This window comes from Telmatherina bonti (genome assembly GCF_933228915.1).
Source record: "Telmatherina bonti genome assembly, chromosome: 11".
NCBI lineage: Eukaryota > Metazoa > Chordata > Actinopteri > Atheriniformes > Telmatherinidae > Telmatherina > Telmatherina bonti.
In genome coordinates, this window is record NC_136629.1 from 16,046,115 (window position 1) to 16,058,182 (window position 12,068).

The 12,068-nt window shown below is 40.4% G+C and overlaps 1 protein-coding gene across 1 annotated transcript; it reads left to right on the forward strand.

Annotated features, from left to right (window-relative positions):
• Positions 1–9,173: 9,173 nt before the first annotated feature.
• Positions 9,174–11,916, forward strand: calm2a (calmodulin 2a (phosphorylase kinase, delta); the record flags this gene model as incomplete). Its single annotated transcript, XM_079249216.1, has 5 exons — positions 9,174–9,228; positions 10,161–10,304; positions 10,407–10,513; positions 10,592–10,727; positions 10,826–11,916. 5 exons carry the CDS (start codon positions 9,174–9,176, stop codon positions 10,852–10,854), a joined length of 471 nt encoding a protein of 156 aa, XP_079105342.1. The 3' UTR covers positions 10,855–11,916.
• Positions 11,917–12,068: the final 152 nt, after the last annotated feature.

Consider the following 12,068-nt stretch of genomic DNA (forward strand, 5'->3'; position numbering starts at 1 on the left):
AATAAATTACCCTGCCATGCATGAAAAAAAAACAAAAAACAAAGCTGCTGATTTAATGAGGTCATATTGTGCTAACTGCAGTTAGTCTGAAGCATAGCTGAAGCTAAATGGCTAGAACTGCCAGAAATAATCTTACTTCATGTCTACTGAGGAGTGTTTTAGGAAAATCCCATTTTCTCTTCAGCACAGTTTGCTATGAAGTTTGACACCATTTTTATATTAGAACAGTAAAAAAAAGAAGCAAACCACTTAGGTTAGTTTCACTTAGCTTGGATTAGCATAAAGGCAGCTGCATCTGAATATGAAAATAAATCTGCTTGTTAAAACCTTTTAAAAAGTTTTTATACTGTTTATTTTTTAAAGAACATTTTATCTTTTTCCATCTGAAGGCCAGTGTTACACTGACCCCCAGCTATGCCAGTTTTTGCTAGCAGTACGAGACTGCAAATCAGGCGCACTAGCGGTTTATCCATATTGAGTTCCACAGATAATAACAATAACAAATCACTGCTGTTTTTCAGTGTCTAGCTAATGTACTCCACTGAAAAGTGCATTGCAGCATATATGTCCGTGACACTGTGTATCATAATGTGCGTGTGTCTTTATCCATAGCATGCATGTGTGCAGATGTATGGCATCTGGACCAGGTGTTAGTGGGCCATAGAGACACCTAATCCCCTTGATGACTGGCCTGCTTTTTCCTGCTCTCAGTGAAGCAGACCCTACGTATGTAATGGTAGCGAGGTCTGCACCAGCATTGTGGGATTATGTTGTTAGGTTAGAGTGAAAAAACAAAAACCTGGAAAATGCTTCTTTCAACAAACGGAGAGGATATTTGGATTATTTGGTCTGAAATAACACTTAAAATCCCAGATGTGTTTTGCATAATGGAACAGATACATTTTTTTTTTTTTACTGTTTTCAGAGCTGCAAGTTAGTTAAATCAAAATTTCCAGTAATATCAGGATTAGATAAATTCAGATCCTTTTTAAGTTTGGTCTAAGCTGCGCCGCTGTGATAACTGTGATTAAAGATGCTACAACAAAGGATCCGAAGAGGTTCCACAGTCAGTATAGTCACATTTTCTGCTAATCATTTGGCAAGATGTGTGTTTTTTGTTTTCACGTTGTTACTCACAGAATGATTCATAGCAGGTTGCACAGTTTGTGCCTCATTATAAACATGGATGTATATATTTCCAAAGAGATTAGCTTTAATGATATACAATGCAAAACATCTGAACTCTGAATCAAGACAACTGAGATTCTAAGATGTGTGTTTTACATTGTTAATCAGCTTTAGACCTAATACAGGTTTTCTGGGCTACAGCAGACATGAATATGCATGCCTGAATATATTACAACTGCTGCCCAACCAAACATATCCATAAATTTGCCTCATGTTATTGTCTGCTGTATGGAGAATTGTAGCCTGCGAAATGTAAAATCCCAGCCTATAGAGTAATGAAGCATCAGAACTGTTAAACTAAGGTCTGATCCTGAAAAAGGTAGACATTAAACCCAATGTTGCAGTGCATAATGACCTATTTTAATCCAAGCCAGACATGATCCCCTTAAATGGAGTTTAAAATGTAACATGTGCGTCACTTTACAGCATTTTGATGAGCTTATGTGTTGTCTTACAGCCTCCCCCACTTGTTGCCAGACTACATCCAGGAGCAGTACAACCCTCCACCTTTTAACTACGCCGACCCAGCCCTGCACTACACGACCCACTGCAGCCCTCGCATCATCGACAACATCACACCCAGGCAGCGCGTCAGATAGCGCTCACAGGAACGGACGGTTCTACAGACAAAACACAAGCACTTTTACTGTTTTCTTTTTCTTTTTTGATCAGGTGATAGATGCTTATTTATATTCACAAACAAGTAACTAAATCTGAGGGACTTTTAAAGTTAATTATTTCTAATCCACTAAACTGAGTGATGCCAAGTTTTTTCTCCCCCCTGGACACCAGTTTACAGTCAGTCTGACCCAGCAGAAATCGACGATTTCTTGGCAGGAGATGTTGATGAAAAGAAAACCACTGCAGTGCTCTTCATCTACCAGCAGCCTCTTTAGGGCCAACTTTAGCATTTCCCAGGAATATCTTCAAATCTAACCATCTCATCATCACACGTAACAAACTAATCTTAATTGTTGCACTTTGCCCGAGCCTGATCACTATGACGACACTTTGATCTATAAAAAGTAGATGCCACCGTCTCTTGAATTATTGCTGGATTAGGTCAGTGTTGCAGCTTGAAGCTAACCTGCCACTTATAACCATTTGTAAATATTATGTATATAATAAAAAAAAATCATTTTCTGCAAAAGTAATGTGTATTTCATATTTATAACATAATGAAAACCTTCTGAGTTTTGTTACTGAAAAACCATGTCATTCTACCGGAGCTAAAAGCCAAAATGTCTTGTGTTTAAGGATAACTGGAAAGGTTTGGCCTCAACAAGCACCTTCATTACATAACAATATCTGTTAAATAGCACTATGTAATATTCTGATCTTAAATATAAGCGGTTTTAACTTGTTTTGATGGCACAATAAGATTCATTATCAACAACCCTGAAGTTGTTGTTGCCTGGCAACATCCCGAGGCTGATAAACCTAACTTGTGTTTTTTATTGTGGTATTTTACTTTCCATACCTCTGCCGCATGCCAGCAACTGGAAATAAACCCACTGGCAGCTTTTCTTACAGACGCAAAAGAGGACATCACCGGAGGAAAAGAATTTGAAAAAGTGACCACAAGAGATGAACAAGATTCAACTTCCTGACTTTTACTGACTGGAAAGAGTTCAGAGAAGAGACAGGATGCAAGATAGATCCTGAATGAACCTCACAGAAAATCTGCCAAAGTTCAGCAGGGTTGCTTTAAGACTTGGTATCTTTTTTAAATTTAAATAAATAATATCAATAAAATTTAAAAAAAAAAAAAAACATAGTTTCTTACATGGAATTTATTTTCTTCTTTATTCCAGCAGATAAAACAACAATGAAATCAGAAGGAGTGTTCTGGCCAAGAAGACAGCACACCAAAAGTCTGAAATGGAGGAAAAAAAAAAAAAAGCAAATAGGCATCAAACATAACAACTAAAACAGATTTAGCGGTTAATATCAAGTACATAAAATACAGAGTGCGATGCAATATCCTAAGAAGTTTAAAAGTAGTCGCATCATGAAAAGTTTTCTTTGGTTTTTAAAAGCTTTAGTTAACTAGAAGCCCTCAGGGAGTAAAGACCAATGCCAAGTCATTGTAGGTTTTATATTCTTCTTTTTCACCAGTGACTGTGCGCATTTCATTTTTTAGTTAGAATCTCTAATGACAAAATCAACTTTATCTCCCGTTTTAAACAGTCCTTTAAAAAAAAAATCCTGGATCCAGGTGATCCAGTTGGATCGTCCCCAAAATTGAATTAAAGTTTCCTTATTCCATATGTGAGGCTTTTTGGACATGTAATCAGAACCTGTCCATAATGTTTGGAGCTATGTTGTTCATAGACATACTAATGCATGAAATACTAATGGCATGAAGCACATACTCTCGTTCACCTTACAATCAAGGAGGGACAAAGGAAGAAAACTCACAATATCAGTAATAATATTGGTTTAATGGACATAAGAAAATGAACACTATGTCAATCAAAGATCTTCCACATGTCAATATTAAAGCTGTCATTTAAACAACATTAAGACAAGTTCTCAGTCCTTTTAACCCTTTGAGTCCTGTGTCTGTTTTAAGGCCTCTGCTCAAACATTGCAAACCCAAAATAAAATAAATAAATCTCTGCAACCACAAGGTCTATTTGCATACCTTTGGAGTCATAGTAGAGCAAGATTTGTTAAGTTGTTTATATGTTACTGATGCCCCGCGACCCTTCATTGGATTAAGCAGTTAGAATGATGACCGAATGAATGATGAATGTTACTGATGTAGAATAAATTAATATGGCACAAAGCATAAATAACTAATGATTCAGGCTCTCTTAAAGAAAAACAAAAAGACGATGAAGATGAATAATATTTCTCTGGGATGATGCAGCTGTAGCGTAATGTACACAATATGTAAACATTATCTCTGCATTGGTCCTCACTGATGACATGAATCAGAACAAGATGAAGCATTTTCAAAGTCCCCCAACAGGGTGGACTACTGGTTTTAAAATGGTAATCATAAATCATACAGCAAGAGCGTGAAAGATCTTAACAAATTCATGTGATTAATTCATTTTCTGCCCTCGTATGAGTAAAATTATGATGATTCAGTATTTAAACTGAAGTAAAGTCATTTGTATTGAAAAAGTATGGACTATAAGTAGTAGTAAAAATGATCCAATAACACAAATCTTTCCTATTCTGGATGAAAAATGTGAACTAAATTTAAATTTTACAGCAGGTAATGAGTTTACTTAGCCTAAATATGTAATTTTCATTAGAGACGGACGTGCAAAGTAACAGGTACTCAGTGAAAGTATCTTGGCACCATATTTTCTGCAAAGTTGCAGATATTTTTCACTACAACGCTTTTTTAATTCATGTCAAATTTTCCCGCAGTTTCTTTTACAACCACCAGGTGTCACTGCTGAGTCTTCCACACCAGGAAGCTCAATCACATTTGTTTATGAGTAGGATTTATGCACAAACACAGCACTCACACATACACTCACAGCTTTGATTAGACACCTGCTCTGCAGCCTTTATCTGAAGTGGCCACAGCATGCAATGCAGCCCGTTGACCCTTGCAGAATGAGATCATCTCAGAGCAGGCAGCCCTGCGGGTATGGCCCCTGCCACTGCAAAGACATACCTGCCCAGGTCAAGGATGGGAGAGACAGGAAAACACTCTGGCCTCTGTCACTTCTTCATTGCTATTACTCACTAAAGTATGCACTCATGCACACAAATAGCCTTGCATAACCTCCGCTGTATTCCTCTATTGCTCTAGTTTCACTTCCTGCAGGACTCATTGAGAGAGCAAACTGAGAATACACCACAGGACCACACAGACAGATGTTAGAGGAAACTTCTGGAAAGAGTTCAGAGTCTATGGAAAGTCAATCACACCCCTGCCCAACACCTGACAGACAAAGGTGCACAGTGAGGGTGAAATCACGTCGGTGAGGAAGCTTTGTGGTGCCACATTTCCAGAAGCTTCCAAGTAGACGTGTTTCATGTGCTGCTGAGAGCTGCAGTGTTTGAACTCCAGCTTCACACTGACTGCAGCAGACAAACTGGAAGCAGGCCAATAAGAGACAGAGCAGAAGGAAGACAGACAGTGTTAGGAAGAGTTAGAGACAGCGACAGGGAGAGTGTGGGGACAGGAGAGAAATTAAAAGTGAGGAAGCAAAGAGCAGCAGCAGGGATTATATTTGACAACCAGTAAGTGGTTTTTTTGTCCTTTGGATCCTCTCAGATAAAACACCCAGACATGTGCAGGTTTAAAAACACTTGAAGATTAAGTGGCAGGCCCAACAAAACAGAAACACTTTGGGGGGGGGGGGGGTAGAGAAATAAGTGCATGCTTAACACTATATCCATTTCATCACAACATGATTGAAATAGGCATGGACTTGTGGACCTGGCCAAATCCTCTTATCCGATTTAAAGCCATTAATCATTCCTGCCTCATGATGCAATTTTGGAATTCATGTATTTTCTCAGTGACAGGTAGGCGAGAATACCAATGGGATTGGCTTGCCTGCGGCCAGCCTGTAGATGGACCTTGTACAGCTAATGCCCTTATTGCATGGCTGTAAAAGTACTTCATCCTAACTGGGATTGGTCTGCTGAGGGGTCATAAAACTTTATCCATTGACTGGGATAGAAGTTTGGTCACTGTATTCTGGGAAGTGCTGTGAGTAATTCTTATCAGAAACTAGTAAAATGTAGTTGAAACTGTCCAGCGCACCTGACTATAACCTCTTTCACCGTATGTATTCATATATAAAGTACGGATGCATTTGGTGAAACACAGACCCTGAAAGCAAAATAGGTGCATGTGGACATTCAAACAATGTAAAAGTCCTGAGTGCAACAATTGCAATTGTCTCCCATGAAAAGTGATCCGCTCACTTGGCACAGAACCGGCAGGTGCATTACAAATCCTCATTCATTAATAATGCCGTCCCCGTCTTTCAGTTACACAGGTAAACATCTTCTCATTTTTGTCACCACCACTTAATCCATTCAAGTCCTCACATGCCACTTCGACACACAAATTAGCTTTTCTTTTTCTTTTTCCTCAAAGCGCCTTTATTTTAAGACATGATTGCACAATAACACCACAACTGCGCCAGTCGGCATTCATTGCTTGCAACACAATATCTCACGTGGTTAGGTGGTGGGCTTTTTTAACTGGTATTAATGGGAGTGATGTTGCGCGGCGTTAATGAAGATGGAGGGCCAGCTTTAGCCTTGTTTCTGCCGAACATAACCCCTGTGGTCCTGACATGAAAGCTAACATTTATATATGCAGTCTGGGCTGGGCGCGACCTGGTAAGGATATATTATGTGAGGCAGTTATATATTCACAGAAGTAATTAAGAAAGGAAATATATCAGCAATAGGGCTTGCCCTGTGCAGTGGTTTGAGCACCGTATGCATGAGCATGCACATATTAATCTCAGTGAATAAAACATATTCTCACAAACATTGCCTCATGCAGCTTTACTGTAACTCATACTGTATTGTGTCTTGCATCATGGAGATTGGGTTTGACATTATTAAGTAATGTCTCTTGGGTTTTGATATGCCCCGTTCTTATTAACCTTCAGCCTCCGTTCACCTCTGACCCAAGTCAGGTCCTCTGAGACCTGGGGATTTTGGGTGCATGCTGTCAACAAACCAAACAGCTGATCCTGCATATTGAATGAAGGGCAACTTTAGAAAATTGTGCAGGAGGATTAAACAGACAGCTATTCTGATCTTGAAACATGACCCAATGTGACCCAACGATAAACCGATATTTATTGGAGTAAAGCATCTGTGTCTCATAATGTCTAAAATGTGGATGTGTGTTCACATTTTACTGGTTGTCAAGTTTTTATTATTAGAGAGGAAAAATGAATTCACACACACCCTCGTTTGCACATGCTACAGCTTATCTGGTTCTTGTGACAGATTTAGGTCTTTGTGCCGTCACCTGTAGGATTACATAATGTGACAAAAAAGCCCCACAGTAGAAAAACAGATTTAAATGAAAAAAAAAAAAAAAAAATCCAATATGTTCCAGATTAGTTAGGCTGGGGAAAAGCCTTGCATATTCTGGGGCTGCTCAGGAGATCACATGGCATTGGCAGCATCACTTCTGAAAAAAACAAAAAACAAAAAAAAAAAAACCCAGATGCAATAAGGGAAATTGTTTTGGAGATGAAAACTCTGACATGATCTTGGAGTGGTTGAATCCTCCTCTTTCCACATCTCAGTCTGCCCTCCACTTCTTTCTCAGCATCTCCCATAAATTCAAGGCAGACAGGTGGTCACTGGGAGACAGGAGAGCAGGCAGGCATAAGCAATCAGGATATCAGATACTCCCATCCACACCAGCAGTACAATTAGACGTGAGACTTGTAACACATCTAAATGTGCACATACTAATGGACACTCACATACACAAGTTATCAAATACTGCCAACTATTACAGGGCATGTCTTTAAGTAGAATATTTAGTGTTGGAGACTTGCAGAGCATTGAGGAAGAGCTTCTTGGATCCCACACTGTGCTCTGTCAGTCTTTGCAGTTCTCAAACAACATGGATATGTGCTATAAAAGCACATTTAAACCAAACATAAATAAATACAGTGTAGCAAAGCCGAGCAGAAAGGGTCAGAAACATCCCAGTTGAAAGTGATAAACTAAGTCCCCTTAAAGCTAATTACTTCTCCAAACTATGTTGTTGGGCCTCCCTGAAGATGATGCCCATATGTACACACTATGCAACAAGCTTGTCTGCTATGCCTGTGGCACTGACTAGTATGTCTATGGAGAAGATGCAGCGGCAGCGCAGACCATGGGAGTGACGCATTGCAGGTACAAACGCACCAATCAGAGAGCGCAATTTCTTTCCCTACGTTTCACGCCCCATCACAGAGTAGCAGAAAGTATTCATGCGCTATTATGTAGACCGCCAACAACACGGGATATGATTTCAAATATCTACACTAATACCACCACGGTAGCAGAGAAATGGTTTTTAAATCGTTTACTTGCTTTTATCTGCATTTTTAAAATGGTCAAAACGTTGATTTGAGCTCATTTTAGAACTGAAGAGTAAGGAAGTTGGCGGAATGATATAAAAAAGAGGAGGGGCCTGGGAAAGCCGTTAAAGGCGAGTCCACTTCTCTACTTCTCAGTGTATTCAGTTGTCAGTGGGTGTAACCGCGTGCTGTCCTGGGCTACAAACTTAAAGCTTTGGGATATTTACCGCCAAGCAGCTAACTCGTCTTCGAAATGGTAAGAGAAATAAGGTTCTATGCTATTCATAGTTTGGTGGGGTTAGTCGACTTCAGACCGATCGTGTATTTAAGTTGGCACATAGTGGACGTTAAACATTACGTCAACGGCTGAGCTGAAACAAACGCTAACTGTAATTCTAACTGCCGAGGCTCTCGCTCAGCAATTGATCGTTTAAAATTTGCGGGGTAATGTTTATTGAGCAGTCGGGACCAGGGTTGGAGGCTCAAGCTTACAAAAATGCTGTTAAGTAATAAACGTAACGTTGTTAAGCTTCCGATAGTCCCGCCTGGGCGTTGCGTGCCCCAATAATACAAGGTTTAAACGAAGCCTAAACGCACCTAATGGTAAAATGATGATCGGACCTTATGATAACTGCAGCATATTTTTGCGAAGAATAGCCTGTTCAGTTTTAATGCTGAGTATAAGGTTGTGTCAACGGGGCTGTAGCCCAACCTGCACACGGGGGCTGCTAGCCAGCCTTTAGCTCTATCAGCTAGCGTTTACCGCCAAACAGGAAGCCATTTATTGTTGATGGCGAAGTTGGCGTGATTCGCTTTCAGATGTTAATGGTGCGTGTGTCCGGACGGACGGACTTTTTGGCTGTATAATGTCAGAATATGTGTAATGTTGGGCTTTGGGTGTAACCTGTTGGGATTTATTTCATTTAATGTTTCAAAGTGTGCATTCCTTTTTTATAAATGGCTTCTATTTTACTTTTCCAGGCTGATCAGCTTACAGAAGAGCAGATTGCTGGTAAGACATCATGGCATTGTTCTTGCAGCTTTCCTCATATCCTGCAAAGACACCTGCGTTATGGATCATTGCGTCTCGTGCGGTGGATTTACAGTTTAGCCTTTTAAGGCATTCCGCAGGGCAGCCTACTGGTCATAAAACAAGAAAACTGCTGTTGCTTGCTGTCAGAGTGCTGAAGGACTCTTCTGAAAACTGCATTTCTGTAGTCGGTCTTATGTAATCTAGAGGGGCTGAGCCTTCGCAAGGTGTTGGCAGTCCTTTGCCCTGGGTGTGTAGTCGGTGTGGAAGACTACAGAAACTGTAGTAGCCCATAATATGCCAAGATGGAATATGGATAGTGTACTAGATGTTGCAGAAATGTCTTTTGAACCCACATGCTTGTTTTTTAGCATACCATTTTTATCCTGCAATTTTCAGATATTGATTTGTCTCCATATCTGATCCAGATGTCATAGCTGTTAGTCTTGATTTTGTGGCTTGACTTTTCTGACCTACTTCTAGATCTCCAGACTCTTGTTGTCAGTGCAGACGAAGCCCGCTTGTATTAACAAAGGGTGCTGTATTGTGTTTGACCCTGAAAATGGCAGGGCAGGCTGTAGTTTTATGATGCTGACAAGCTGCTGCATGCCACGACAAGTTGCCCATTGGCCTCATCACTTGATAAGTGTGCCATTGTTTTTCATCCCTCACGGCTCCACTGAACTATGCAGGCTGTCATATGGCCCCACTCTACCCTGCTGCTCCGTCTTGTAGTGTCTGTCATTGTTTAGCCAGAAACAATTGCAGTCAGAATTCAAAACAGTCGGTTGGGGGGGGGGGGGGGGGGGGGTGTTTGTGATGGGCTAACTCTTCATTTTTACCTTCTGCATCTGTCATCCTGCTTCCTCACCTTCAGGTCACTAAAGTCGTCTCCTTTTCCTTCTTTCCGTCAGAGTTCAAAGAGGCCTTTTCACTCTTTGATAAGGATGGAGATGGTACAATCACCACCAAAGAGCTGGGCACAGTTATGCGCTCCCTGGGTCAGAACCCCACAGAGGCAGAGCTGCAGGACATGATTAATGAAGTGGATGCTGATGGTGAGAACCAACTTGACTTTTTTTTTTTTTTTTTTTTTTTAAACAAATGTTTGTCACGCTCAGTTTCTTTGCTGGATGTAAACTCGGTGGTTTGATATTCAGGAAATGGAACAATAGACTTTCCTGAATTCCTCACCATGATGGCCAGGAAGATGAAGGACACGGACAGCGAGGAGGAGATCAGGGAAGCATTCCGTGTCTTTGACAAGGTAAATAAAGCTTTCATCCAAAATGAGCGCATATCAACTACTGTTGGATCAGAAGTTAATTTATTTTTCCTGTTTCAGGATGGCAATGGCTACATTAGTGCTGCTGAGCTGCGCCACGTGATGACGAACCTCGGAGAGAAGCTGACTGATGAAGAAGTGGATGAGATGATCAGAGAAGCAGACATTGATGGAGATGGACAAGTCAACTATGAAGGTTGGTACTGGAGTCTTTATATTTATTGTAGGTTTCAAGAAAATTAAGCCCAAACTTCATTTTTTTTTTCTTTTCTTTTTTTTTTTTTTTCCTTGCAGAGTTCGTACAAATGATGACGGCGAAGTGAAGGCCTTGTACAGATTTCGTATATAATTTGCCTTTTCTTTGTGTAATTTATCTGTAAAATCTTAATTGCCCCCCCATTCGTCCCAGCCCCCTTCTGCTGTCCAAAGGAACTGCATGTAAACTGCATAGGCTCTTGTCCCCATGTCCCTTTCTTTTGCTGTCATGGTGTTTTGGAGTGACAGAACGGTCATACAACCAGATGCCCATGGAGGCCCCTGGGAGCCGGAGAACTTCGAATCTTCCCGTCAAGTGTGCTCGGGGCCCCTCCACGGCTGGTGACATTGGAAACCTGTCAGCTGGTTGTCACTTGGCAACACTGTTGGCATGGAAGCAATGTAGAGGAGTTGAAACTCTGCATGGACTACGGACAAAGTATATATGGAAATCTCAGCATTGCACTACTGCAAAAAAATGACACGGGTGTATCTCCTTGGTACTCGTACAAACTCTTTTTGTATCTGCTGTTCTGTATACCAGAAAATGACTAATCTTACATGCTTTTTAATGTTTTATTCACTTTTTTTTTTTTTTTTTTTTTTTTTTAAATGGCCTCTGGTCATGCCTCAGAATCCATTCCAAGTTGTATATTTGTTTTCCAATAAAATTTACAATCTACCCAGATTTGAAAATTGTCTTGTTTTCAGTTTAATTTGATTTTTTTTTTTTTTTTTCCCTTGTTGCTTCAGAATCACATTGATCGATCTAACCCCCTGTTTAAATGCTGAAAGCACTGAGGAGCATCAGCCAATGCCTCTTAATGTTCGGAGCTCACATAAGCTTTGTAATAAACTTCTAGGCACTGAGTGGGATCAAGTGTACACACTGCTACGCAACGTTAGCTCCCCTACGGCTGCTGTGTTGGCGCAGCACCACATAGAAGCTGACTGCCTCATGTCTTACTTGGCATTTGACCCAATTGCAAGGTGATGGAGTGTAAAAGGTGTACCTGTTTGGGATTTTTTATTTTTTTATTTTTATTTTTTTTCCTTGAGTTTGTTACAGTAGCTTGCAGAGATACTAAGTTTGTTGTTTTTGAATGACAATAAAGCTATTGTGGACCTCTGCTCTGCTTCCTGTGTTTATCTGCAACTTCTTACTGTATTAAAGTTGTGGGACGGGGGCTGAGATGGTCTGCTTCTGGTCTCTGGTCACATGACCGTGTTAACAGGTTTGTTGAAAGGATGAATGTTGCTGACTTGGCAACATTTTCCTTCC